Raw genomic sequence first — 25,483 nt, 5'->3', positions numbered from 1 at the left:
GCATATGCATGCACTCACACAACTACATTCTCTTTATAAAAATATTATGTTTTTCTCAGGAAATTTTTCATATCGAAAACTGCTTATATTCTCAGAGAGGGAGTGCAACCTGTCTTTTTTGCCAGATGGGAAAATGGAATTTTTCAAGTACTGTATAAGGGAAGTAAATAAAGGAAAAGTAATCAAAAACATACCATTCCATTAATAAGAAAGGAAGACTATGTATGGTCTTGCATGGAAGTACCTGTTTCCTTTTTATTGTATGGGTTTACATAGAAGAAGAGAGTATATTGACACTGGCTTCCAGTTATGTATAGTCTTCTGAAGGTTCAATTCAGATGGCTTTTTATAAGCATTTCACTTCATATAGAAGTGAACCATAGAAAACTTCCAGTTTTCTTGACAAGATTTCAGAAGTGGATTGCCATTAGGTGCTTCCTAAGGATAAGAGAGGTTGACTGGACCAATATCACCAATTGGCTTTATAGTTAAGGGAGGACTGGAACTCATGTTTATAGACTGGCACCCTAACCAAATTAGCTGTCATATAGTATTGACATCCACAATAAATTATCTATTAATATCCTTAGAAAAGAAAAAAATATTAATGGAAGTTTAAAGAATATATATCAGGAGATCTATCTATCTATCTATCTATCTATCTATCTATCTATCTATCTATCTATCTATCTATCTATCTATCTATCTATCTATCTGTCAGGAAAGCAAAACAAAACAAATCCCAGCCCTGCTCGACTTAATTTATTTTTATATTTTAAAAATTTAAATTTAAAAATTTCCTTTGGAAATTCAAAGACTAATTACAGAAGTTTAAATTCTTACCACATTTGTTTTCATCAGAGCCATCTGGGCAGTGTGGTATTCCATCACAAAATAATTCCTTTCTGATGCAGGTTATATCATCAGCACAAAGACCATCTAAAGGCAAACATTTACCTAACATATGTTTCAAAAAGAAAATAACATAGAATGCGTGGTTAATTTTAGCTTCCTGAAATAGAAACATTCTACCTGTAGAATATAATGAAGAAACTATCCAAAAAGTGTGTCATGTTCTAAACACAAATTTTCAGAAACAGTCAATTCAAAGGATTCCTTAAAATGTAATGAAAAATTCCATAATGCATTTATCTAAGAAAGTTCTCTTTCACATTGACATATACTGTACTCTGTGATGTGAATACGCAATGAAGATGGATGTAGTAAAGTAATACAGCTACTCATCTGAAATAAAAAAAATACAACTTTTGAAGAGGCTGTAGACTGGATTCTCTTTCTGCTGTTACAGTATTTAGCATCTGACAATAAAAATGCGCTTGCTTTTTAGTAGTTTTTTATTCAGATTTTTGCATTGCAGATGAATTATAAATGCACTCAATAAACTGATACAAAGGATAATAATATTAAATAATACCGGAGCTATTACTATGATTACAATAACTGTTTAGAATTTTTAGAAATAGATAAAATAGATGAACTATGCCTTTCTTTAATGGGATGTATTCTCATTATTTTGGAAACTTAATCCTGCTATTAATTGTGAGAAAGTCCAGCCTTGGTTAATTCCAGTGGCAAAAATTATCAAATTTCAGAACAATTTTTTTGCTGATGTTAACAGGGTTATTTCTTTTGTTTTCTTTATTTATTCTTTTGAAAACTAAACAACAATGCCATCTACTGGAGAAGGAAAATGAATCCATTGGCAATGTTTTCTTCAGTGACTGATTTTCTTTCCAAGACAGAGTCATACACATACACAAAGACACAAACACAGACCACACAGACCACATAGACACAGAGGAAGGGAGGGAGGGAGAGAGGGAAGGGGAGAAGGAGAAGGAGAAAGAGGAGGAGAGAGAGATTCAACAAACTCCTGTTGAAATGTAAATTTTAAAAATGAGGCTTATTTATCCAAATATTTATTAATTGTTATAGGTTCCAGTTACTAAAATAGATGGAAATCAATTCACTATTACAGAAAAAAGAGAAATGTTCTTGAATCCAGTATTTGAATGTTGTATAAAATAATTAATATAAACTATTTATAATTACAGGCAGAAATAGATAAGTAATAAACACAGATTATTTCTATTATGAAAAATAGATAGAAGGTCCTTAGTAAACTTAAAAAAAATAACTATGAATTTTTGAGTTGGAAAATTAAATAAAATACAATTTATTTATACATGTACCCAGAATTTTTAATGTGTTTTAATTTTTTTATCATGTCACAATCCATACATTAACTTAAATGAAATCAGAGCTGGTATTTAATGTGCTTAGGCCTGGAAAATGAAAGTTTCAAAAACAAAAATGAAAATGAAATGAAAATTTGTTTCGCAAAGCAATTTTATTCTGAAAAGTTGGGAAATATACCATTTCTAAGCTTTTTTATATATATCTAATAAAATCTGTATTTACTAACCAGGTGTTGTTGAAGGATTACTTGTAGTACTAGTTATTCCCAGTCCTGGAAAGTGAATAAACAACAAAACAAAGTTATTTTTTTTAAAGTAGTTTTTATTAATTAATAGAGTGAAAAGCTCCCCTATATAGTAATACATTCTATATTTACTAACCAGGTGTTGTTGTACTAAATATTTCCAAACCTGCAAAATAAATCAAACAAACAAAATGAAGAAAGAAGGATACTTTTCTCAAGGGTTTTTCACTAATTAATAAAACAATAATATATGTTGTATATTGACTAACCGGATGTTGTCAAAGAGCTGCTTGTAGTAAATATTCCCAGATCTGCCAAATGAACCAAACAGACTTAAAAAATAACATACAAATTTTGCTTTATATTTCTAAATTATTTTTTATTTATTATTGTCACTTTACACAATAATGCAAAAAAGTGAATGAATTTTGTTGGCCACTTTTTTTCTTATTTGTCATGCAAATAAATCTTGTTCTTACTAAATAGGTGTTACTAAAGGCTTACTTTAGTAATACAAATATTCCAAAATTAATGAAACAGAAAATAAAGGAAATGAACAGCTTTCCCTGCACAGTTTTTTCTAAATCAAATGTTCCAATCTGTTCAAAGCTAAATATAAAAATGTTTTATTGTTTGGTAGTGAGAAGTGATCATAATTTTGTCAGCTTCCTGACTTTTAATTCCTTCAATAGATTATATGTTATTACATCTTTGTATTGTTAAATTCCTAACAATAGTTAGAATTGAATCATGCACAGCACTTTCAGAATTTGGTCTTCTAAATTAAGTTAATAAAAAATTGGACATTTTTCTGTATCATCAACTAAAACATCTTCAGCCATGTGAAATAAACTGTTAAGAGAGCAATTCATATGTAGGAACCAACGACAGGTGAGGAAATTTATGCCAAATGCTGGATTTTTTAAATGGAGTTTTTCCAAGTAATTTCAATTTGGAGTTCAAGTTCTGAATATAAAGTATGCTACTTTAAATATTCCTACACAATGTAAGTTATAAAATAGATTTTCGGCCTAGTGCATGGCTTATACCAATTACAACAATAGGGAGAATATTTTTTTAGCTTAGGGTTGAAATGAGGGGTCCTTGGTGCTCTCTGAGCTTGCTTGTTTTCTTGCAGCAGTTTCATTACCCAAAATGATGATGTTACCTAGTTTGGGTAATGAAATGTCTGCAAGAAAACAAGCAAGCTCAGAGAGCACCAAGGACCCCTAATTACAAAACAGAAGAAATTTTGTATATATATTATGTACTAAATAAATTACCTCAGTGTTTCATAGTTATCAGATTCAGTGCTGAAAGCAGAACAGTAGATCCTGAATCTCAAATAACATTTGGATCAGAATTTTAAAGCTCAACACTATTTTTTTAAAATCTTTTTTTTAATGTAAACCCCTTTAATCCCATTTTGTTGAATATGAAGTCTCTCTCTCTCACTTCCAGATTCACTAGCCAATTCTCAATTTTGAAACTTGGCATAATTTTCATTTATCACTCAGTCTGCTTCTTGGTATTATTTTGTTAACATTTGTATATATGTGTATGTGCTCATATAGGTACATGCAGTTGTGTGCTTGTGATGATCATAAATATTTTAGAATGGTTAATTCTGAAAACAATAGAAAGTGTTGATATAAAACATACATACAGCATTGAAGATACCAGTATCGAAGCAAGAATCAGCAGAAAATATCTAATTAAATAACATTTTTCTATGTTTTAAAAAACGTGCATTACCTATTATTTCTATGCTGTTCACATCAATGGTCAAAGTCTGTAAGAGTTCACTTTTATTCTCCTTGATGCCATAGACCAATGCATTCTTTATCTTTACTTCAGACACCCATTGTACAAAGAAAAGTTTGAAGAATACAATTACACTACCATTTCTGGCCAAAGGAAAACAACAACAAAAATTAGTAAAAAAACCCCCCATAAATTAATTTATACTGAATAACAGATGAATAATCAGAATCTTGGCACTAAACTAGAATGATTCTTAATGGCTAAAAATTTCCTCCTTTACAGCATCATACACACCTAACTATATAACACTGAAATTGTTTGTAACAATTTAAAGGCAAAAAAGCTTAAAATATGCTTGCTTTCCACCCACTTTGATTAACTTGGAGAGCCAGTTTGAATATGGGGCCCAATGGACAAAGACATGTTTTAATACCATTCCAGAAGGCCAAAAGGATGAGAGTAGTCCTTACCTCTAATGGTAGAGTATTCCACCCATAGCAAGCCCCTTTTGGTGGAATGAGTGGGGCGGGCTAGTCCCATTGCGTAGAACACAGTGAGATAAATAGGACAATTGCTCATATCACTATAATAGATTCCTATTTTCTTAAAAATATTAATTTTAAAAAGATGGAATCAGACATCTGTCTTATATAGGTAGCAAATCATGTTTGCAGTGAGATAATGATATTAATAAATAGACTGATTAATATTGAAAATATTGTAAGTTCAAAGATTTGCTTAACCAGTCTAAGACCAATGAGGAAATTATGATTATAAGTAAAAATGTAAATTTAAAATCTAGATATAGATAAATTCACAGAACCCAGAATAATGATCAGTTATTGCTTGCCCTGTTTCCTGTATATATTCATAGAGATACTCAGTAAGGACAGTAATAAAGAAGTACAAATTACAAATAATTGTAGTATAGCAGTTGAAAGTAATTAACATGTAGTTTTTAAATTTAATTTTAAAATAATTTAAATTACAAATTTAAACTTGAACTTTAATTTTAAAAAATTTAAAATTTATGTTTATTGATAAATTTAGATAAATGGAGATTAGTAAAATCAATTTTCCTAAAGAACGTGTGGGGATTTAACATAAGGTAATTAGCTACCCAATATCTCACTTTTATTTTCATTGGAAAGACATTTTCTGAAGAAGTTGTTCCATGGAACTATAAAATAACTCTTTTTAATTATACTGCCACACTACAGAAATTCACAAGAGCACCAGGGAAATTAACTATGATATTCTTCAAGACTGTTATGTTAACATGCTATTTGTGACCCCATATGGTTGGACTCTCCTGGCTTATAGCTTTATCTTGACTATGTGGCATCATTTTAAGTGAAATTAATCTTTAAAAATATTATCCAGTTCAGCCAAGAAATAAAAAGGTCAAAGGATGCTATTTAAAATATGATTTATTGATTTTGCTAAAGAAGGTAATTGCCCTGAGATAAATTATTTACTCTCTTAGAGACTGAAAAATATAGTAAATCTTATCTTAGTTTCTCTCCTGTATACTATTGTTGATGTGACATAAAAAAGTTTCTTCTATCCTTTAACTCAGCGGTTCTCAACCTGTGGGTCGTGACCCCATTTGGGGTCGAATGATAATTTCATGGGGGTTGCCAAACAACGCAGTCTGGCATTTTCCCCCCCTTTCCTTAGCTGTGCTACTCCCTTTTATTCTATTGGCTTTTAAAAGCCAATAGAATAGACTCTCTTGAATAGAGTCTAATTCTATTGGCTTTCAAAAGCCAATAGGAATTGTCCAGGCTGTCTCTCCCCTGCTGAGCCCGCCAAAAGTTCCATTCTGCAAACGGTGCTGCAAGTTGTCTGCAGCGAAGGCGAGCTGTCTGGAAGTTTCCATCCCTCCCTGCTGAGCAACTACTAAAAATGTAAGTAAAAGAGGGCCAGGGGTGGGAGGTAGGAGGCCGGTGGGCGCAGGGAAGGTTGCTGGTGTGCATGGGGCCTGGCGGGTGCCTTACCTCCCTTGGGCTGGTGGCCCAGCCGGTGGTCGGCCTGCTCCGTCTCTGCCCCTTGCCAGCTACGCCTCGGCCGGCGCAGGGGGCAGCACCACGCATGAGTGGCGCTCCCGGGCAGGGAAAGTCCTCGACTTATGACTGGTTGGGTAGTCCTTGACTTACGACCGGTTGAGTAGTTCTCAACTTACGACCGGTTGGGGGTCACGGCATTAAAAAGGTTAAGAACCCTTGCTTTAACTGGAATATTGTCATTTTCCACAAATGAAGGGTCCTTAGTACTCTCTGAGCTTGGTCATTTTATTGCAGATTTAACATGTTGCAGATTATACAAACTAGCTAACATATCATCTAATGACCTATCCCCATTTCAACCTTGAGCTACAGATATTCTCCTTTAGTGATTTTCCATAATTTTTGTTTTTATCAATAGGAAATTTAGTTTGATTTTCTTATTGTCATTTATTCTCTATATCAATTTCTCTAGCAAGATCAGGACTGAGGATAATGTGTGACTATATAATTTTTTTGTAAAAAAACATTTGTTTTTGTTACAGAGCAAGTAACCTTTAATCTTTTAAAAACCTATATCAGCATTTTGTCACTGAGGTAGCCATGAGTAAGAGATGAATAATTATTTTAAGGTCAAAGGGAAGGTTACAGTATATTCAAATACTTTTCCTTTAATTTTTTAAATGTTTCATATAATGCTTCAGGCAATTATTTCTATGCTACCTTTCTGACTTAAGAATTTCCAATATGAAATCATATTGCACCAAAGAACATAGTAATGCATATCTTTTATAGAAAAATTGCATGGAAATGTTCTTTGAATTAAAAGGATACATGTTGTTCTGCAGAAAAAGCAATGAAATCAAAGGTCTACAAGTTGGGCAGGTTTGTTTTGCAATTAATTAAACAAGAACAGTTTAAGTATAAATATCGAACAGACATTCTATGGGTTCACATTTCACAGTTAAACCACAATTTCTTAACCCATGGTTTACTGATAAAATTACAAATAAGTTTGCACATTATGACTTTAAGCCAAACAAGCCATATTAATAGCAGACTATATTAGAGCTTAATTATAGCCCATATTACTTGTCACTTATATTAATCTGTTAATATAAATACACTCATAATACTTTACTCCTATGATTTACATTTGGAAAAGAACAAAATAGCATTGCTTCTTTGTTGGTTTGTTGTTTTTAGTATAATATTAGATGTTACTCAAACATATAATTAGGTGGGGGTTATTTGCATATACCAGCCTAAGTCCTAATGACCATGGCAGCTTAGTGCAATTTTCTGTATTAAAATAAACTTGATTTGCTCTGCATCAATGTTTTCACACTTAATAAAGCTAAAACTGAAACCTGAACTAAACCACACAGAATTATAATTATATGTCAAGTGTATGAGGGTACACTCCTTTTCTATTTTTATCATTTTTAAATATTATGTATGAAGAAAGATTGAGAAGTGAAAGATAAAAAACTCTACAAATTATACTGTGTTTTCCTGAAAGTAAGATCTACCCCCAAAATAAGCCCTAGTTTTGGGGCAAGGCACACACCTAAACATCAAGCCAGGGCATTATATATATGAGACATGGTCTTATTTTTGGGGAAATACGGTATGTAAAATATGATTTCTACTCTCATATTTAAAATAATGTTTAAAATAATGGATTTAGAGCATTATTACAATAATCCATCTGTTAATTGAAATGAGGAATATAAAACCAAGCTGAGGTTGTCTAACCTTAAAAGCTAAATAGCGGTTATGATTTGGACAAGTTTCCACCAGAAATGCCAGAATTCTGGGCTAGCCTGTGAATGAGAGTTTTGGAATATTGAAGTGGATATTGCTGTGGAGATGTTTTTCTCTGTATATCTTCATTCTTATTCAAGTTAAAGATTTCCCCTTTTTATTTAACTTTTTATTAATATAACATGATAGCTAATGTCGTGGAACTTGAGAATGATGATACTGGATGGTGAAAATTTAGCAAATACATACTTTCATTTTTATTAGAGCAAAACTTTTCCCCTCTTATTTAACATAGTATAGATAATATATTTTGACAGTTAAAACAACTGAACTTGAGAATGGTGGTTCTATATTTTAATAACATTAGGAAAAATATTAAAAAATTAGTAAAATTAATGATGAGGAAATGCATTGTATTTCTTAACAGATCTAATTAGGATATGAACTAAAGAAAATGATTCCTGGAGAAATTTATCCTCCATAGTTTTGTGACAGGTAAAAGAAATGGCTATGAACTGGGATAATCAGTTCTCTGTATGGAGGACCAAGCTGATCAGTTACTCTTTCTTTCACCTCTAGAATAGAAAGTAATAAAATATATTTTTATCAAATTGTACCAGACCAGTATGGTTATATGGGTAGTTCTCAATTTATGATCATTCATTTAATGACTGTTTGAAGCTAAAAATTGACTTATGAACAGTCCTCCCATTTATGGTCATTGCACAAAATTCATATGATCAAAATTTGGGTGCTTGCAATTGGCATGTATTTATGATAGTTGCAGAGTCCCAGGGTCTCATGATCACCTTTTATGACCTTTCCAGGGGCTTCTGACAAGCAAATTCAAAGGCAGAAGCTACATTCATTTAATGATGGCCTGATTTATTTAATGAGTCACTTGCTTTAGAGTGAGTTGTTTAACAACCATCGCAAAAAAGATCATAAAATCGGGTGCATCTTAATGACAGCATCACTTAGTGATGGAAGTTCCAGTCTCAATTGTACGTTGAGGTCTACCTGTATTACAATCCATAATTTGTAAATATGCTTCATCCAGGAGTAGATTACTTTGGGATGATAAATGAAAAGCAAAGGAACTTTCCCCCCACTTTTGATTTTTTTCATTCATTTCCATTTTCATTCAAGTTTACTACTACTCTTTCATTCATACCTGGAATAAGGAAATTTTATTCCAATTTCCCTATAGTGCATAGAATAGGATCTATACTGAGCATAAAACAACCATCCAGGAACTCTAAAATTGTAGCCTTAGAAGCAGATGAAGAAGAATAAACATGTTATAATTCTAGCATGAAAGATCCTAAGTTTCAGTAATATTTCAAACATATTAATTTTCATTAAAAATTAACTTACCTAAACTGCGTAACTTTACTTCCCTTATATTCATTTTGAAGTTCACTTTCATGTAACATATCATCTACCTAGATATACAAATATAAAAAATGTAAAACAAATGTGGAATATATTTTATATTTTTCTAATATAGAGAGAGAAAAAAGAAAAGAAAGCTGATCAGACAGACAGACAGAAAAAAGGGAATGTGGAACTACAGAAATAACCCAGTAAAAATAGTTTACCATTTGCTGGACATCAAAGGCAAGAATTTTGAAGTCTACTGATGATTTATTTTGCAAAGCAGGGCTGAACATTGCTCCTGATTTTATTGTAAATATTCCCATTGCTTCATGGTCTTTTGCTCCTGATTAAAAAAAGCATAGAAGTGAGAAAGCAAACTGTTTCTCTCATTTTGCTGTTGGTTTAGACTTTTTTTGTTGCATTTTTTCTATCTATGAATATTGATTCATGCAAGTAAAGATGGAATAAATATTCAATCGTATATATTTTCATTATAAATAGTTTTTATTCTACTTCTAGCACTGAAGTAATGCAAATGTGCTTTTCCAAACTTAGATAGAAACCAAAAGGATGCCCACTGCAAGATGTAACAGTTAAATGCAATGATGAGCCTTTAGAGAGGGTGAGAAAACCTGGGTCAGGGAAAATTCATTGAGTTAATAAACAATCATTGGAACAACTGAAAAAAAAAACATTTTTAAAAAAGCAGCAGAGCCTGGCTGGCCAGAATAAAATGGCTACACAGATTAATGATCAGCTACTGGAGGTGAGGGAGCTTGGCAAGTGCTGTATCCCCAATAAGAAAAGATTGGACAACTATTTTTCTGAAATGGTGTAGGTAGGATTTCCTGCCTGAGCAGTGGGTTGGACTAGAAGACCTCCAAGCTACCTTCAAACATTATTATTATTATTATTGTTGTTGTTGTTGTTGTTGTTGTTTAGATTCTTGCTAGAATAGAACTCCTATGCTTAGAAGGGCTTAAGACAACTTAGAACACAAAACAAATCAAAACATGGGAGCTGATGGAGAATGACATAATATTTTTCTGCACTCAGTAAAAAATGGACAGTCCATTTTGACAACAGGACAAGCAGAAACTCCAGGACTATCCTTAGTCCAGACAGAACATAAACAACAACTGAACTATTCGGTACTAATGATTCTACAGTTGAAAACCAGGATGTAGTTGTAGGAGAGTATGTATTTTTTGAAAAGCCAAGACTGCTGTTTTGAAGTTCACTTGGGTTTGATACAAATTGGGAAAGGTTAGATCTATGTTTCTGGAAAATAGTGTTGTGTTATCTTTTACAGATCTAAAGATATAGTCATCCAACCTTAGTCATATACTGAGCCCTATATTTATTGTAAGATAAAAGGCCTTCTTCTTATTAGTCTCCTTTATAATATAGTGCTGATGCATACATGATGTAAACAGAGTTATTAATTTACATTTTATCAATCTTGCTGTATTGTTTTATTTTCTTTAATGAATTACACAGACCATCTTGTAAAGATTACCTAAGAAGAGGCTTAGCAGTTGTTTTTAATTCAGACGAATAAAAACATAGAAAACTGATATAATACATATAAAAACATGTAGGTGGCTTTAGTCTGAAATCAATAGATTAAATTGCTGAAATACTACTGAGAGAACAATAATAGGCAGCCAATTTTATTTAGTATCAGGTATAATGTTAGGAAGCAAATACTTTCAGAGTATCAAAGATTAACATTTTTCTTGGGCACGAAACAGTTTTCTTATAAATTTGGAAAAAGACTCTTGCAGTTTAATATCGACTGGTATACAGTGACAATATTACAAAAACTGATAATTAGAGCATAGATTTAAAGTTTGTTTAAAATAAATTAAATATAGTATTCACTTCTCTGATATATATTAATAAATATCTCATCTATAAATATATCATGCTATTACAAGGTACAATTTGATAATTTTTGGAATTCTATAATTGTGACAGATGTGAAATTCAAGAGCAATACTTTTGTTCTGAATTTAATCTACCTTCTTTTTTTTCTATAGAACACTCTTATATATTAATGGGTTATTACCAAAACTATAGGAATCCACAATGGAATGGCGGCCAAGAAAAAGATTATTTATAAAGAGCCATATTCATTATAATAAATAAGCAATAAAGGTAAAGCCAGTGTAATTATGCTCAATTTATTATTTTTTCGTTTCCTAATCAGCTATATTTCCTAATCAGCGTATATCTTTATATTCATATTGTGTACTTTTATGTTATAATAATAATAATAATAATAATAATAATAATAATAATAATAATAATAATAATAATAAAGTTGGAAGGGACCTTGGAGGTCATCTAGTCTAAGCCCCTGATCAGGCAGGAAACCCTATACCATTTCAGACAAATGGCTGTCCAGTCTCTTCTTAAAGACTTCCAGTGTTTTCCACTTCTGGAGGCAGGTTGTTCCACTGGTTAATTGTTTTAACTTTCAGGAAGTTTTTCCTTAGTTCTAGGTTGCTTCTTTCCTTGATTAATTTCCATCCATTGCTTCTTGTCTGCCATCAGGCACTTTGGAAAATAGCTTGACTCCCTCTTCTTTGTGGCAGCCTGCTATCATGTCCCCCCTCATTCCCCCTCGTGTTAATATAAACAGTATATATATTCCTATGCAGTTTTCCAAATTTAAATAACTTTGCCCACAATTTTTCAATAGTATATATTTTACTTTATCCATTTAGGAAAAGTGCTCACTTTTCCAAAATGTATGACTGTTTTTACTTATTTGCTCCAGAAACTGCATCAGAAAATTTGAAAATGTTTGAGTTTCAAGAAATTATTGCATTTATGGGAAAAATTTTATTTTTATTGTCTTCATCAATTCTATCTCAGTAAGAAATTTTTGAAAAGGTATAATACAATAGAATAGAGATCTTATAAATCTCATAACCATATACTGTATCCATCCTATCATCTATTAATTGTCTGGACTTTGGGGTCAAGATTTGCTTTGTACTTTATTGTTAAAGTACAAAGAAAACAAAAGAAAAATACTTGATAGTGCCTTTTAGTTCATGGAGCCACTATGACAACAAGAAGAAAACAGATTGTTTGTGTATATTTTAAAATAATGTAACCATTTGAAACTCTGTATAACCTTGCCAACTAACTTTGAACAAAAATATACTTTTTAGAAGAAATAAAACAAAAGAACAGTGACCAGCAGCATAACATTGGGAAATGGTCACTCACAAAATAACTGAAGTGAAAGGAAGAACGTATGCAAACTTAACATTAAAATAAATAATATGCTACAATTCAATTCTGATGAAAAATTATGTTACTTCCTTAAGAATTTAACATCCATTAGGCCACCAGCTTTCACAACCAGGAGACAGAAGGTCTGGGAGCAGTGGAGTTCTTTTTATTTCTATTTTCATTTCATTCTACGTAACAATAACATTTAATTACATGATTTAGGTATAATAATTTTTCTCAATCATTTTAATGAAAGGAATTTACACAAAGATGTAAGTACCAAATCATTTTCACATAAACTTTGAATTGAGTCAGTTCCTTCCTAAACATATAGTTTAGAGTCTAAAGAATGCTTTAAGGGCAAACTGTCTGCTTTTAATATATATATATTTCAAAGAAGCAGTAGCCATTACAGTGTCAAAAAGAACGAGCAATTAAATACTGTATATCAACAGCAATTTAAGATTTTTAACAAAGAGCTAATTGCAAAGTTTGTAGTTTCTTACCTTGTTCAGTTGTCTCGTTGAACAGCCACAGAAATGTTAATAAAACAGTACAAATACATAGGGAGATTATAAATAGAACAGTGAGCAAAAGTTCATAGCTATTAAAAGGGATGTTTGTCTTCTTGAACATTTTTTTTGGATTCATTTTAGTCTGGGAACTGAAATTGTTGCCAGATCCCTGTAACTTTGAAAAGAAAAGTGATAATCCAGGCATAGATATATACATGAGATGATTCTAGTTAATTATTTATTTTTATATACTGCTGGACTCAGTGATTCAAGAGATTTATATCGTAAGACATAAAAAAGCCCCAAAAGGCTTTAATCATAATGCATTTAGTAATTTCATTTCTAGGTTCCGTCACATAGCAGACTTTATACTCAAAGGAAAAGTATTAATGATAGGAATACATAACTCCTGTTCAAAAGTTAATATTTTTCAAGATAACATATGTACATATTCAACACCCAGGGCTGTAAATGTTAATCTTCAACTTTGCATTATTTTTTTGATATATTACTAGTACAATTGCAATGATATTCCATGTTGTTACTTTAAGTTGTTTGGTTTATAATTACTTGCAAATTCTGGAAATTATGGATCAAATTATGCATCTGGCAAGATAATAATAATAATAATAATAATAATAATAATAATAATAATAATAATAATAATAATAATAATAATTTACATGGATGATCTGAAGCTGTATGGAAAAACATCATCTGAAATAGAATCGCTGCTCAACACTGTCCGTATATATAGCCAAGATATTGTAATGGAGTTTGGCTTGGACAAATGTGCTACACTTACTATCAAACAAGGAAAAATAGTGAAAACTGAAGGAATCAAGATGCCCCACGAAAATAACATTAAGAGTCTGGATGAGGAAGAGTACTACAAATACTTCGGTATCCTTCAAGCTGACAACATCAAGCACACTGAAGTCAAGAAAAAGATTAAAGGTGAATACATCAAGAGAGTGAAGAAGATCTTAAAGTCCAAACTCAATGGAGGAAATACCATAAAGGCAATCAACACCTGGGCAATTCCAGTCATTAGGTACACAGCTGGAATAGTGGACTGGACTCAAGCAGAACTAAAAGCAATGGATAGGAAGACCAGAAAAATAATGACAATGAATCATGCCCTTCATCCACACAGTGACATTGACAGACTTTATCTACCAAGGCAAATAGGTAGGCGTGGAATGCTACAAGTACATCAGATGGTTGAAGAAGAAAAAATGGCTTTGGAAGAATATCTGAAGAACAATGATGAAGATGCACTGAAATTAGTATATAGGAAGGCTTACTAACTACTGGAGAGACCAAACTGGCCTTCAAGAAAGACCAAATGAAGAACGGAATAGAGGCATGGGAAGACAAAGCACTACATGGCCGATACATGAAAAAAATAGCTGGGAAAGCAGATAACAATAAAACCTGGCAATGGCTAAGAGCAGGAAAATTGAAGAAAGAGACCGAGGGACTAATTCTGGCTGCACAAGACCAAGCCTTAAGGAAAAATGCATATAAAGTCAAAATTGAGAAGACAGCAACAGACAGTAAGTGCCGCCTATGCAAAGAAGCTGAAGAAACAGTGGACCACCTGGTAAGCTGTTGCAAGAAGATTGCACAGACTGACTACAAGCAGCGGCATGACAAAGTAGCAACAATGTTGCATTGGAAGATCTGCAAAAAATACCATTTGCTTGTAAGTGAAAACTGGTGGGATCATAAAATAGAGAAAGTCATAGAAAATGATAAAATTAAACTGCTCTGGGACTTCAGAATTCAAACAGGCAAGCACCTGCAACATAACACCCCAGACTTAACAATTGTCGATAAGAAAGACAAAAAAGTCTGGATAGTGGACGTGGCAGTGCCTGGAGACAGCAGAATAGACGAGAAAGAAGTGGAGAAGATAAAATACAAAGACCTACAAATAGAAATAGAAAGACTGTGGCAAAAGCAAGCAAGGGTAGTACCAATAGTAATAGGCTCCTTGGGTGCAATCCCAAAACAACTGGAGCACCACTTGAACACCATTGGCCTTGACAAATTCGCTATTAGTCAATTGCAAAAGACGGCCTTACTAGGAACTGCTTCCATCCTGCGACGATATCTGTAATATCATTAAACATCCACATCTGCCTATCCAAGGTCCTGGGTAAGGACTAGATAGGTAGACAAAATGCCAAATTCAGTCTGAACATCTGGCTGATTGTGTGATGATCCATAATAACAACAACAACAACAACAACTACAATATGAGGTCATCTAGTCCAACCCCCTGCTCAGGCAGGAAACCCTATACCATTTCAGACAAATGGCTGTCCAGTTTCTTCTTAAAAACTTTCAGTGTTGGAGCATTCACTGTTTCTGGAGGTAGATTGTTCCACTGGTTAATTGTTCTAACTGTCAGGAAGTTTCTCCTTAGTTCTAGGTTGCTTTTCTCCTTGATTAGTTTCTATCCATTGCTTCTTGTCCTGCCTTCAGGTGCTTTGGAGAATAGCTTGACTCCCTCTTCTTTGTGGCAGCCCCTGAGATACTGGAACACTGCTATTATGTCCTCTCTCGTCCTTCTCTTCATTAAACTAGACCAGGGGTCAGCAATTTGAAACACTGAAAAAGCCACTTGGACCCGTTTCTCTCACAAAAGAAAAAACTGGGAGCTGCAAAAGGTATGTGCTCATGCCCCTGTCCAGCTCTGGTATGGATGGCTCTGCTATCCTGGCTTCTCCTCTTCTTGGAAAAGATTTTCCCCTCCCCTCCCCACACTCTCCCTCTCTGGGACTTTCTTCTTTCTGCCTTTTGGTGTGAAGGTCCCGAGGGAGCAGAGGAAGAGGCCGACAAGGAGAAGGAGCTGCTGTGACAAATCTTCCGAGGCAGCAGCAGATGGCCACTTGGGCTTGCCTATCTCAGCCTGCTGTGGGAGGCTGGAATTGAGGCTTCTGGCTTGCTCTGGGAGGGATGCTCCATTCCTCCTCTTTGGCTGACGGATGGAGGAAAAACCAGCCGGAATCCACAGATCCAGAACTGGTGGTGGGAAAGGAGGGAGATGAAGAGGAGTTTGCAATCTCAACCGACTGGTTTCTGGAAGGGGTGCTTGGAAAAGAGAAGCAGAAAGTGGGAGAAAGGACGTCTTCCAGCTCTCTGGGGTTCTTTCACTGGGAGGATAAGGAAGCAGCAGTTCTGCTCTGTAGGAGGTAGGAGCAGGCGGCCTCTCCTTCAAGCTTCACCAAGTGACTCCGGGAGTGAGCAAGGTCCGAATCCCTGGAATGTCAACTTTGTGAAAGAGGGAGAGATATAGGCAGATGCCTATATCAGAGGGTGAGCAAGAAAGGCAAGATTGGGGAGAGGAAGAAAGCTTTCGGGGCTTGCCCAGCAGGCAGCTGCTCCCCGCTCTCAGAAATCACCGCAGCAGGAGTGGAAAGAAGCAGGGGAGTGCCTCTCTCCCCAGTCTGCCAAGCAAATGAAAGAAAAGTTGAATGCAGTGGCTGGCAAGCAGGGACAATGAGGAGCAGCCAGGATTGGAGGTGCAGAAGTCAACACTGCCAAAGAGGAGGAAGGAAAGAAAAGTGGGGATCTTTAAATAGTCACGCCTACTTCTCCCCCTTTTCCCTTATTTTTTGCAATGACTGGTTGCAGACATCCACATGTGTATGCTTGTCAGGTTTGGAAGCCTCCGTTTAAGTCTGTGCGTGTGCATAGATATAGGCTGACTTAGTAGTGAAAACACTGCTGGTAGATCTTCAAATGAGGTTTTGAATGAGGTCAGGTATCTTCCAGGTGCTACTGCCAGTAGGGACAAGAAGCGTATTTGTAAAATAATCAAGAATGCCAGTAAAGACTGTGATGTGGAGGCTATTGTACATCTTGGCACTAATGATCTGTCCCAAAAAGATGTACTCACTGTGCAGAATGATTTCCAGAGCCTGGAGCAGGAACTTAGCAGAATAGGCTGTAGGCCAGCGGTTCCCATTTGGGGTCGATCGACCACTTTTCGGGGGTCGCCAAAAGCGGCGATCTGCCATTTTGTCCCCTCCGGGGGCGCTGCCACGCATGCGCGCCACGCATGGGGCAGCGGCGCGCCCCCGGGGCACCACCGCACATGCGTGCTGCACATGGGGGCGCCACTGTGCATGCGGGCCATGCATGGGGCGCCGCCGCGCATGGGGGTGCCACCGCGCCACGCATGCGCATAACGTTTGTGTGACAGGGGTCGCCGTCACACAAACGTTGAGAACCGCTGCTGTAGGCTTATTTTTTTCAGAGGTCTTACCAGTGTATAAGGCCCAAAATGGAAAAGGCCAGTGTATAGCACAATTCAATATGTAGCTAAAGGAATGGAGTAAAGGGGAAGGCTTTGGATATATAGGTCACGATGTCAGCAGCTGGTCCATTGAAAAAATGTATAAAAGAGATGGTTTGCATACATCAAAGAAAGGGACTGCATTACTTGGCTATAAATTTACAGATTTTCTGGAGGAATATTTAAACTAAACAACGGGGACAGTGAGCTAACTGAAACAGAACATCCCTGTCCCTTCCAATCTAAAAATTATAGGGCTATCAGTGCATGTAACATAGATGTATGTGTGAACAAGAACATCAACCTTGCTGTCAAGCAAAATCAGGCTCTTAATAGCGAGTGCCACACAAAGTGCACTAACCAAATAGGTAGTAAGCCATTAGGGAAACCCAGACACCACACAGGTTATGTAGGAAGTAAACACAGGGTCGGTCATAAAGGACTCAAATGTCTATACACAAATGCACAAAGTATGAACAGCAAACAGGGTGAACTAGAAATTCAGGTTAATGAGGGCAGATATGATATTGTTGCCATTACGGAAACATGGTGGGATAAAACCCACAAATGGAAAAGACAGCTAGAGGGATTTAAATTATTTAAAAGAAACAGACCAAATAAAAGAGAAGGTGGAGTTGCTCTCTATATAAGAAATAACTACATCTCTACAGAAATAGAGCACAACAATGATGAAAACTGTCTTGAATGCATATGGGTCAATATAAAAAAAAAGGGGGGGGGGGGAAACGACATTGCCATAGGTGTATACTATAGGCCACCCAACCAAATACAGGAAATAGATGAACTTTTCACTATTCAGCTAACTAAGGTATGTAGGAAGCACATCACAATAGTAATGGGGAACTTTAACTATCCTGACATCAACTGGGAGACAAACTCTGCACCAAGTGGAAGATCAAACAGATTCCTGACAAACCTAGCAGATAACTTTGTCTCCCAAAAAGTAGAGAAGGGAACTAGGGGATTAGCCATTTTGGACCTAATTCTCACTAACAGAGATGAAATGATAGAAGGTGTTGAAGCCATAGGAACCTTGGGAGGAAGTGATCATGCAATATTGGAATTCAACATTATGGAAGCACAAGCAATAGAAAACAGTCAAACTAGAGTCTTGGACTTTAAGAGAGCTAATTTCAATAAACTTAGAGAGGGTTTGGGAAGGATTCCATGGATGAGAATCCTCCAGGGGAAAACAACTCAAGAGGCTTGGGAAATTTTGAAAAGTGAGATAATAAAGGTGCAGTCTAGCACAATACCAACAAAGAAGAAAAATAACAGCTCTCAAAAGAAACCAACATGGCTGCATAAAGAACTCTCTGATCAATTGAAAGATAAAAAGGACAAATATAGAAAGTGGAAAGAGGGATACATAACTAAGTCAGAATATCAGCAAATAGCCCAAGCCTGCAAAGACGAAGTGAGGAAGGCTAAGGCTCAAAATGAACTAAGGCTTGCAACCAAAGTCAAAAATAACAAAAAAAGCTTCTTTCAACATGTAAAAAACAAGAAAAAAGTGAAGGAAATGATTGGTCCATTAGTGGGTGAAAGTGGCAAGAAGGTGACAAGCAACAGGGAGAAAGCAGAACTTTTTTTCACATCTGTCTTTACACAAAGGAAAAAAACAGACCAACCTATCAAAAATATTGCCATAAAAAACAAAATAGAAATACAAGTTAAGATAGGCAAGAAAATGGTAAGTGAACACCTGTCCAGCCTAGATGAGTTCAAATCATCAGGACCAGATGGATTACACCCCAAGGTCCTCAAGGAACTGGCAGATGTGATCTCAGAACCACTGAACTATATTTTCCAAAGATCCTGGAGCACTGGGGAACTACCAGAGGACTGGAAAAGCTGGCGGAAATAGCCAACACTCCAGAATATAGGCTTGACAGACTTAAACATTGGGCGCTATCTAACAAAATGAAATTCAATGGTGAAAAAAGTAAGGTTCTACATTTAAGCATGAAAAGCCTAATGCAGCCTAGCACTGTGTTGGCTCTTTTGGCAGCTGCAGCACACTGCTGGCTCATATTTAAATGATTGTCCACTAGGACTCCGAGATCCCTCTCACAGTTACTACTATTGAGCAAGGTACCCCCTATACTATACCTGTACATTTTTTTTTGCCTAAATGTAGAACCTTACTTTTTCACCATTGAATTTCATTTTGTTAGATAGCACCCAGTGTTCAAGTATGTCCAGATCCTCCTGTATATTAAGCCTGTCTTCTGGAGTGTTGGCTATTCCTGCCAGCTTGGTGTTGTCTGCAAATTTGATGAGTTCCCCATCTATCCCCTCATCTAGATCATTGATGAAGATGTTGAAGAACACTGGGCCTAGAACAGAGCCCTGGGGCACCTCACTGCACACTTCACTCCATGTAGATGCAGTTCCGTTGAGGACCACATACTGAGTACAGCCGGTCAACCAGCTACAGATCCATCTGGTGGTGATGCTGTCTAACCTGCATTTTTCTATCTTATCAAGTAGTAGATTGTGATCTACTTTGTCAAATGCCTTATTTAAGTCCAAGTAAATTATATCCACAGCATTCCTCTGGTCCACTAATTTTGTCACTTGGTCAAAGAATGCAATGTCTGGCATGATCTGTTTTTGACAAACCCATGTTGGCTTTTAGTAATGACTTTGTTTGCCTCTAGGTGTTCACTGATTCGTTCCTTGATTATCTTCCCAAATATTGAGGTCAGGCTGACAGGTCTGTAGTTTCCTGGATCTATTTTTTTTCCTTTTTTGAAGATGGGAACTACATCAGCTCTTTTCCAGTCCTCTGGTATTTCTCCAGTGCTCCAGGATCTTTGAAAAATATAGTTCAGTGGTTCTGAGATCACATCTGCCAGTTCCTTGAGAACCTTGGGATGTAATCCATCTGGTTTGGGTGATTTGAACTCATCTATGCTGGGCAGCTGCTCACTTACCATTTTCTTGCCTATCTTAACTTGTGTTTCTATTCTATTTTTTATGGTACTGTTTTTGATAAATTGGACTGTTTTTTTCCTTTGTGTAAAGACAGATGCAAAAAATGAGTTAAATAATTCTGCTTTCTCCCTGTTGCTTGTCACCTTCTTGCCACTTTCCCCCACTAATGTACCAATCATTTCCTTAACCTTTTTTCTTGTTTTTTACATGTAAAATGTAAAGCAGCAATGGGGAATCTTTTTATTGGACAAGAAACACACCTAACATATTTTGGGAGCCTGGGAGATGCAATGTGGTTAGAAGACTTTCACAAACAAGAACAAGGAAATTTTAAGGAGAATCTGGTGTAAACTTGGATTTTTTAAAAAAGAAGTTTTATATTTTAATATGTATAGTGCACTTATGTGTGTCACAACTCAACATGAAATTAAAATAATCTTTCAGTTTTTACAAATTATGATTGAAGTACTAAGGTATGTAAAAGTAGAACTGAGGATACCTGTTCCATGGAATAAAAAACTGCCCTTTTCTGTAGCTGGGAAAAAAAATGCTAGTTCATTATTATGTTTTTTTCATGGACAGTCCTACCAAATAGTACCTTGAGAGAACTGCCTTAGCTGGGAAACTCTGGACATTAGTAGTGACTTTGTTCCCTATAAAGAGAGTTATAGTTGATACAGTATATCATATAACTTATTCTGATCACTAAAATCTTCTGCTGATTTCAGGAATAGCAGAAATGGTATTAACAACTCAACAACAATATTAAAGACACATTTATGTGTCATTTTCCATCTGTAGCATGAGGAATTGGTGCCACATTATTTTCCACTGCAGTCAGAAACATACTTGGGGAAAAATCTCATTTTCTTCCTCAAGGTGTAAACAATACTTTACAACAGGGAGTCTTTTTTACACTCCTATATTCCATATGTAGAGTCTTCAGTAGACTGAAGACATAAATACAGAATGCCTCCTGTCTCACATATTTTTTCCTCCATTTTAGGGAAAATAGTAGATAAGGTGATAAAGGTTAGAACTAGCAAGTTATTCAAATTTTGAAAAGGCTATACATTATATTACCAGTAAGATCACTCATCAACCCTAATAGGGCAGAAAACAGAAAATACAACCTGTTCTTTTGTGTGAATCATTTCTAAATTATTTGCTTACTGAGAATAACCTTTTTAAAAGAAAACCTTTTATTGTATAATTTCACCAAATTGCCTTAGCTGGCAAACTCTGGACTTTAGTAGTGATTTTGTTCCCTCTAAAGAGAGCTATAGTAGATACAGTATATCATATAACTTATTCTGATCATTAAAATCTTCTGCTGATTTTAGAAATGGTATCTGCTGTATGAACTTAAAATATGAACTTTTTGACGATATGGGAAAATCAGGGCAACTAATATAATTGGGAGAATTTCCTTTCTTTCCTGGAATTGTTGAGCATCTGCAAAGTAATACAATAAAGGACTAAATTAGAAATTATGACAAACTTTGTAGAGTACATATATCAATCTGTTAGGGTAATCTGAAAATCCAAAGCTATCTCCCTGTATTAAATTTTCAAGTGGCAACATTTTGCATAGTGATAGATAAAGATAGATAGATATAGAAATACTTTGCTACCTAGGGTTATGTACAAATGTCGTACTTTACAATTACAGGGAATATTTGTGTAATGTACACAATATATTATTAGACATTTATATACTATTCAAACTAATTCAGGGTAACATTATATTTAAAAATAAAATCAAACTGCTTTCAGAGTTACTAAGTCAAGTATGTCAACCCTCTTTCATAAATGGAGAATGCCTCTTATGTTTTAAAATACAAGGTAGAACTGACTTTTGCAGCAACCTTCTCAGCATAGCCAACTTCCTGTCTGCACCCTGTGGCTGTCCCCCACTTCCTTTTGTAGCATCGAGTACCAAATTCAATGAGTTTTGAAGCAGTTGAATACCGAGGTACCACTGTACTGTTTTTATTCCAATGATTTCTGATCAGTAGTTTCTGCAGCAAATTGCACAAACATATGTTTGTGATAATATAATCACACAGGTGCTTCATTTCAACTTGTGTCTCAATACCTGACAAAAGTATAGAAATTGAGGTATTATATCATCACTCATGGTCATCATTTATCCCCTTTACTTCCTCATAGCTGACTAGGATTCTAATATCCTTTACCATGATTAAATTAATAGGAATTAACCTTTATACTGCTTATGGCCAGAAAGGAAATCTCACTTTAATTTACTTTTCTTTAAATGTTGTGTTTTTATTTAACGTTATTTAAATGTTTTCTCTAATTAGCCAGGCCAGGAAGCTTGTTTGCTTCTTTCCAAAGCACTGGTTTGATATCTGATGCAGTAACTCTGGAGATTTCTATTGTAATGAAACATCCGCTATCTCAGCATTATGTGCAGTTCCTGTGAGAGATACAGTTTTACTGTAGTGTTTTTGGCTCATTGTGTTTGTATTTCTTTAAGAAGCATTCTAGTGCTAAAATCTATGAAAAAAGAAGGCAGGCCTTGGCATTTTTCTAAGTTATCTGTGAGAAAATGACTTGGTTATGTGCACAGGATTGCCCTTCATTAGCAAGATGAAATCAGAGTCAGCTTTTCTATGGCAGCTGTGTTAAATAATTGGTCCATTCTGCAATGCTGGCTGCTGCAAAACTAAGTGGATAAAGTACACTGACAGATCTGCAATAAATATCTAGAAAAGGTTGTTGCTGATGCCTACATTAAAAGAAGCTATCCATATTTGGATCATTTATATGTAGGGAACCTAGAAAAAATGTTGGCAGTTGGCACCAACCTAAATCAACATGATGTCCTGTTAAAATGTCAAAAGGGATATTCCTGGATAATGATGGGGTTTTACCCCTGATTTCTTTGTTACTTAATAGTCATTGGAGTTTTGAACTCCTACTCCTTGCCCAGAATCATCTCTTTCAGCAAAAAATATGCAAACTATCGATCAGTCTTCTGCTTGAATGAACTCCTGACACAATTTTTCCAATATATAGTATTCCCTTCCATTATCCTTCTTTTGATTAAAACAATTGGGTCAGCTAACATAGTTAGCTAGTCACCTTATGGTGAGACGGGGAAAAATAAGTTTAATAAATAAAATAAAGAAATAAATAGCATTGTCAAGATGAATTGAAAATTGCTCTCCATAGTTTTATTTAGGAATTTTCAAATGATACATTCTGATGATGATAATTAACCACTAAGCTTCCTAGAGAGAACATATGAATTATGAGCCAGAGTAGTTTATTGTAATAACTTATCAAAACATATAGTCTAAACCCAAATGAGCAACATTCATGTTATAAAATAATTTGTAATTTAAACATCAATTATAATCCAAAACAAAATTTTTGATGTATACATTATGAGTTATTTGATGGAAATAATGGAGCTGGAGCCTAAAGAGCTCTGGTGATGCAGTGGCTAGAATGCAGTATTGCAGGCCAACTCTGACCACAGCCTGGAGTTTGATTCTGACTCAGCCCTCCATCCTTCTGAGGTTGGTAAAATGAGGACCCAGATTGTTGGGGGCAATATGCTGACATTGTAACTTGCCCAGACAGTGCTATAAAGCATTATGGGGTGGTATATAAGTCTGTTCTATTGCTATTAAAATGTCAATAGATCAGTACCCTTAGATTTTTGTCCAATTCCCTTTTATTTTAAAGGCCATAAAAGAGAAGTGTAAGAATAGTTTGTAATATGAAGGAACACATGGATGTCAAGCCTTAGTCATCCATATGTTAAGTTCATATAAACAAAAACAGGCAGGGATGTGATAGCAATGTTGCTCCCACCATTTTGTAGATTTTTTATCTTGCCCCCTACATATCTTTATTTAATTTGTATTTTAATTAATTATTTTGCCATGTATTTAATTCATTAGTTTTCTTTGCTATAACTAGTAATTGCAGTCTCCCATTCAGAAAATATAAAAAAGAAAAACACTTTAGGATAGATATATGGTATCACACTTAATAAAACCATTGTTGCTATGTAAATAACAAAGGTGGTTTCTTAATATTACAATTATCAGAACACAATAATGGGGTATGAAAGAAGATACTGTTATCCTGTTAGACAGCATCCAATTCATCAACTGATTTTTTTTGAAAGATGAACTAGTAAAATATTAGAAAAACAAAAGAAATTGAGCACCAGTATAAAAGTATAAACAAAACTGTTTAATATAAAACCACTTAGCTTTCATCGGCCAAACTGCCGACATCATCAGAGTGAAAGTAAAGGATCTGGGAGTTTACTTACATGGCCAGCTGCTTTTGTGCCCTGCTCCTTGAGTGAGTCACCAGTCCATTTGCTTTGATCGGCTGTAATGCTCCTAGTTGTCCCGCACCTATCAGCATATTGGTGGGTTCACAAGCTGTTCCCCTGCCCTCAGTCACTCCCTTAGCACGCCTGCAAATGCCCAGAGGCTGATTATCCAGCTGCTTTTGCTCTTTGCTTCCCTTCCCCTTTCTTCTAACCGAGCCTGAACATCCATCCCAGAGCTGAATTCAGGGCGTGCTACAGATTCATTGTCCTCCCTGGGGGTCGCAGGTGTTTGATCTACAGCTATGGGCATATATAATTATACTCTTTTACTTGGAGTAGCGCTACAAAAATATCACATTTTGACCAGTCTTCTATATCCTTTAGCCTGTTGTGATTTCTTAAATCACAAATCACAGCATTGAAAATTATTTTGGCACTGCTCTTTTAGATAAATGACATGGGGGAAACATGGAGAATTACAGGCTTAATTTTAATTTTGTTGAGTTAAATTGTGTTTAGAAAATGAGTATCATTTATTGTATAAATATACATAAGATGTACCAAAGTCTTTTCTGCCAAAGGTAAAGTTTTGTGATACAACTGGAACTGAATCAGTTTTGTATCTGTACTGATAATATTAATAGCAGCAAAGGTGAGCATTTCAGGAAGATAAAAAGGGCAGTGAAGTAACACTGGTGCCACTGTGTATGTTTATGACTAATGAGAAGAGCAATAATTAATTATAAC

At 35.1% G+C, this 25,483-nt stretch overlaps 1 protein-coding gene across 5 annotated transcripts in view; it reads right to left on the bottom strand.

The window, feature by feature from the left end:
• Nucleotides 1–13,344, bottom strand: part of TMPRSS15 (transmembrane serine protease 15) — a 65,623-nt gene extending 52,279 nt beyond the window's left edge. For 3 of the 5 annotated variants that reach the window (XR_005557430.1, XR_005557431.1, XM_039349354.1), the window contains exons 1-8: nt 13,137–13,344; nt 9,603–9,724; nt 9,379–9,446; nt 4,220–4,371; nt 2,734–2,775; nt 2,601–2,630; nt 2,447–2,491; nt 844–957 (exon numbers count right to left, since the gene is read on the bottom strand). Coding sequence is in view for 3 of the 5 variants with exons in the window: in XM_039349354.1 (XP_039205288.1) it covers nt 844–957; nt 2,447–2,491; nt 2,601–2,630; nt 2,734–2,775; nt 4,220–4,371; nt 9,379–9,446; nt 9,603–9,724; nt 13,137–13,281 (718 nt within the window). In the remaining 2 variants the exon portion in view is untranslated. The remainder of the gene's footprint in view (nt 1–843; nt 958–2,446; nt 2,492–2,600; nt 2,631–2,733; nt 2,776–4,219; nt 4,372–9,378; nt 9,447–9,602; nt 9,725–13,136) is intronic. The other 2 variants (XM_039349352.1, XM_039349353.1) reach the window with 1 other exon arrangement.
• Between the last annotated feature and the right edge of the window lie 12,139 nt (nt 13,345–25,483).

This window comes from Crotalus tigris, unplaced genomic scaffold, assembly GCF_016545835.1.
Source record: "Crotalus tigris isolate CLP2741 ecotype Arizona unplaced genomic scaffold, ASM1654583v1 scf7180000018265.1456218, whole genome shotgun sequence".
Taxonomy (NCBI): Eukaryota; Metazoa; Chordata; class Lepidosauria; order Squamata; family Viperidae; genus Crotalus; species Crotalus tigris.
This window is presented reverse-complemented; position numbering and strand designations above follow the sequence as displayed.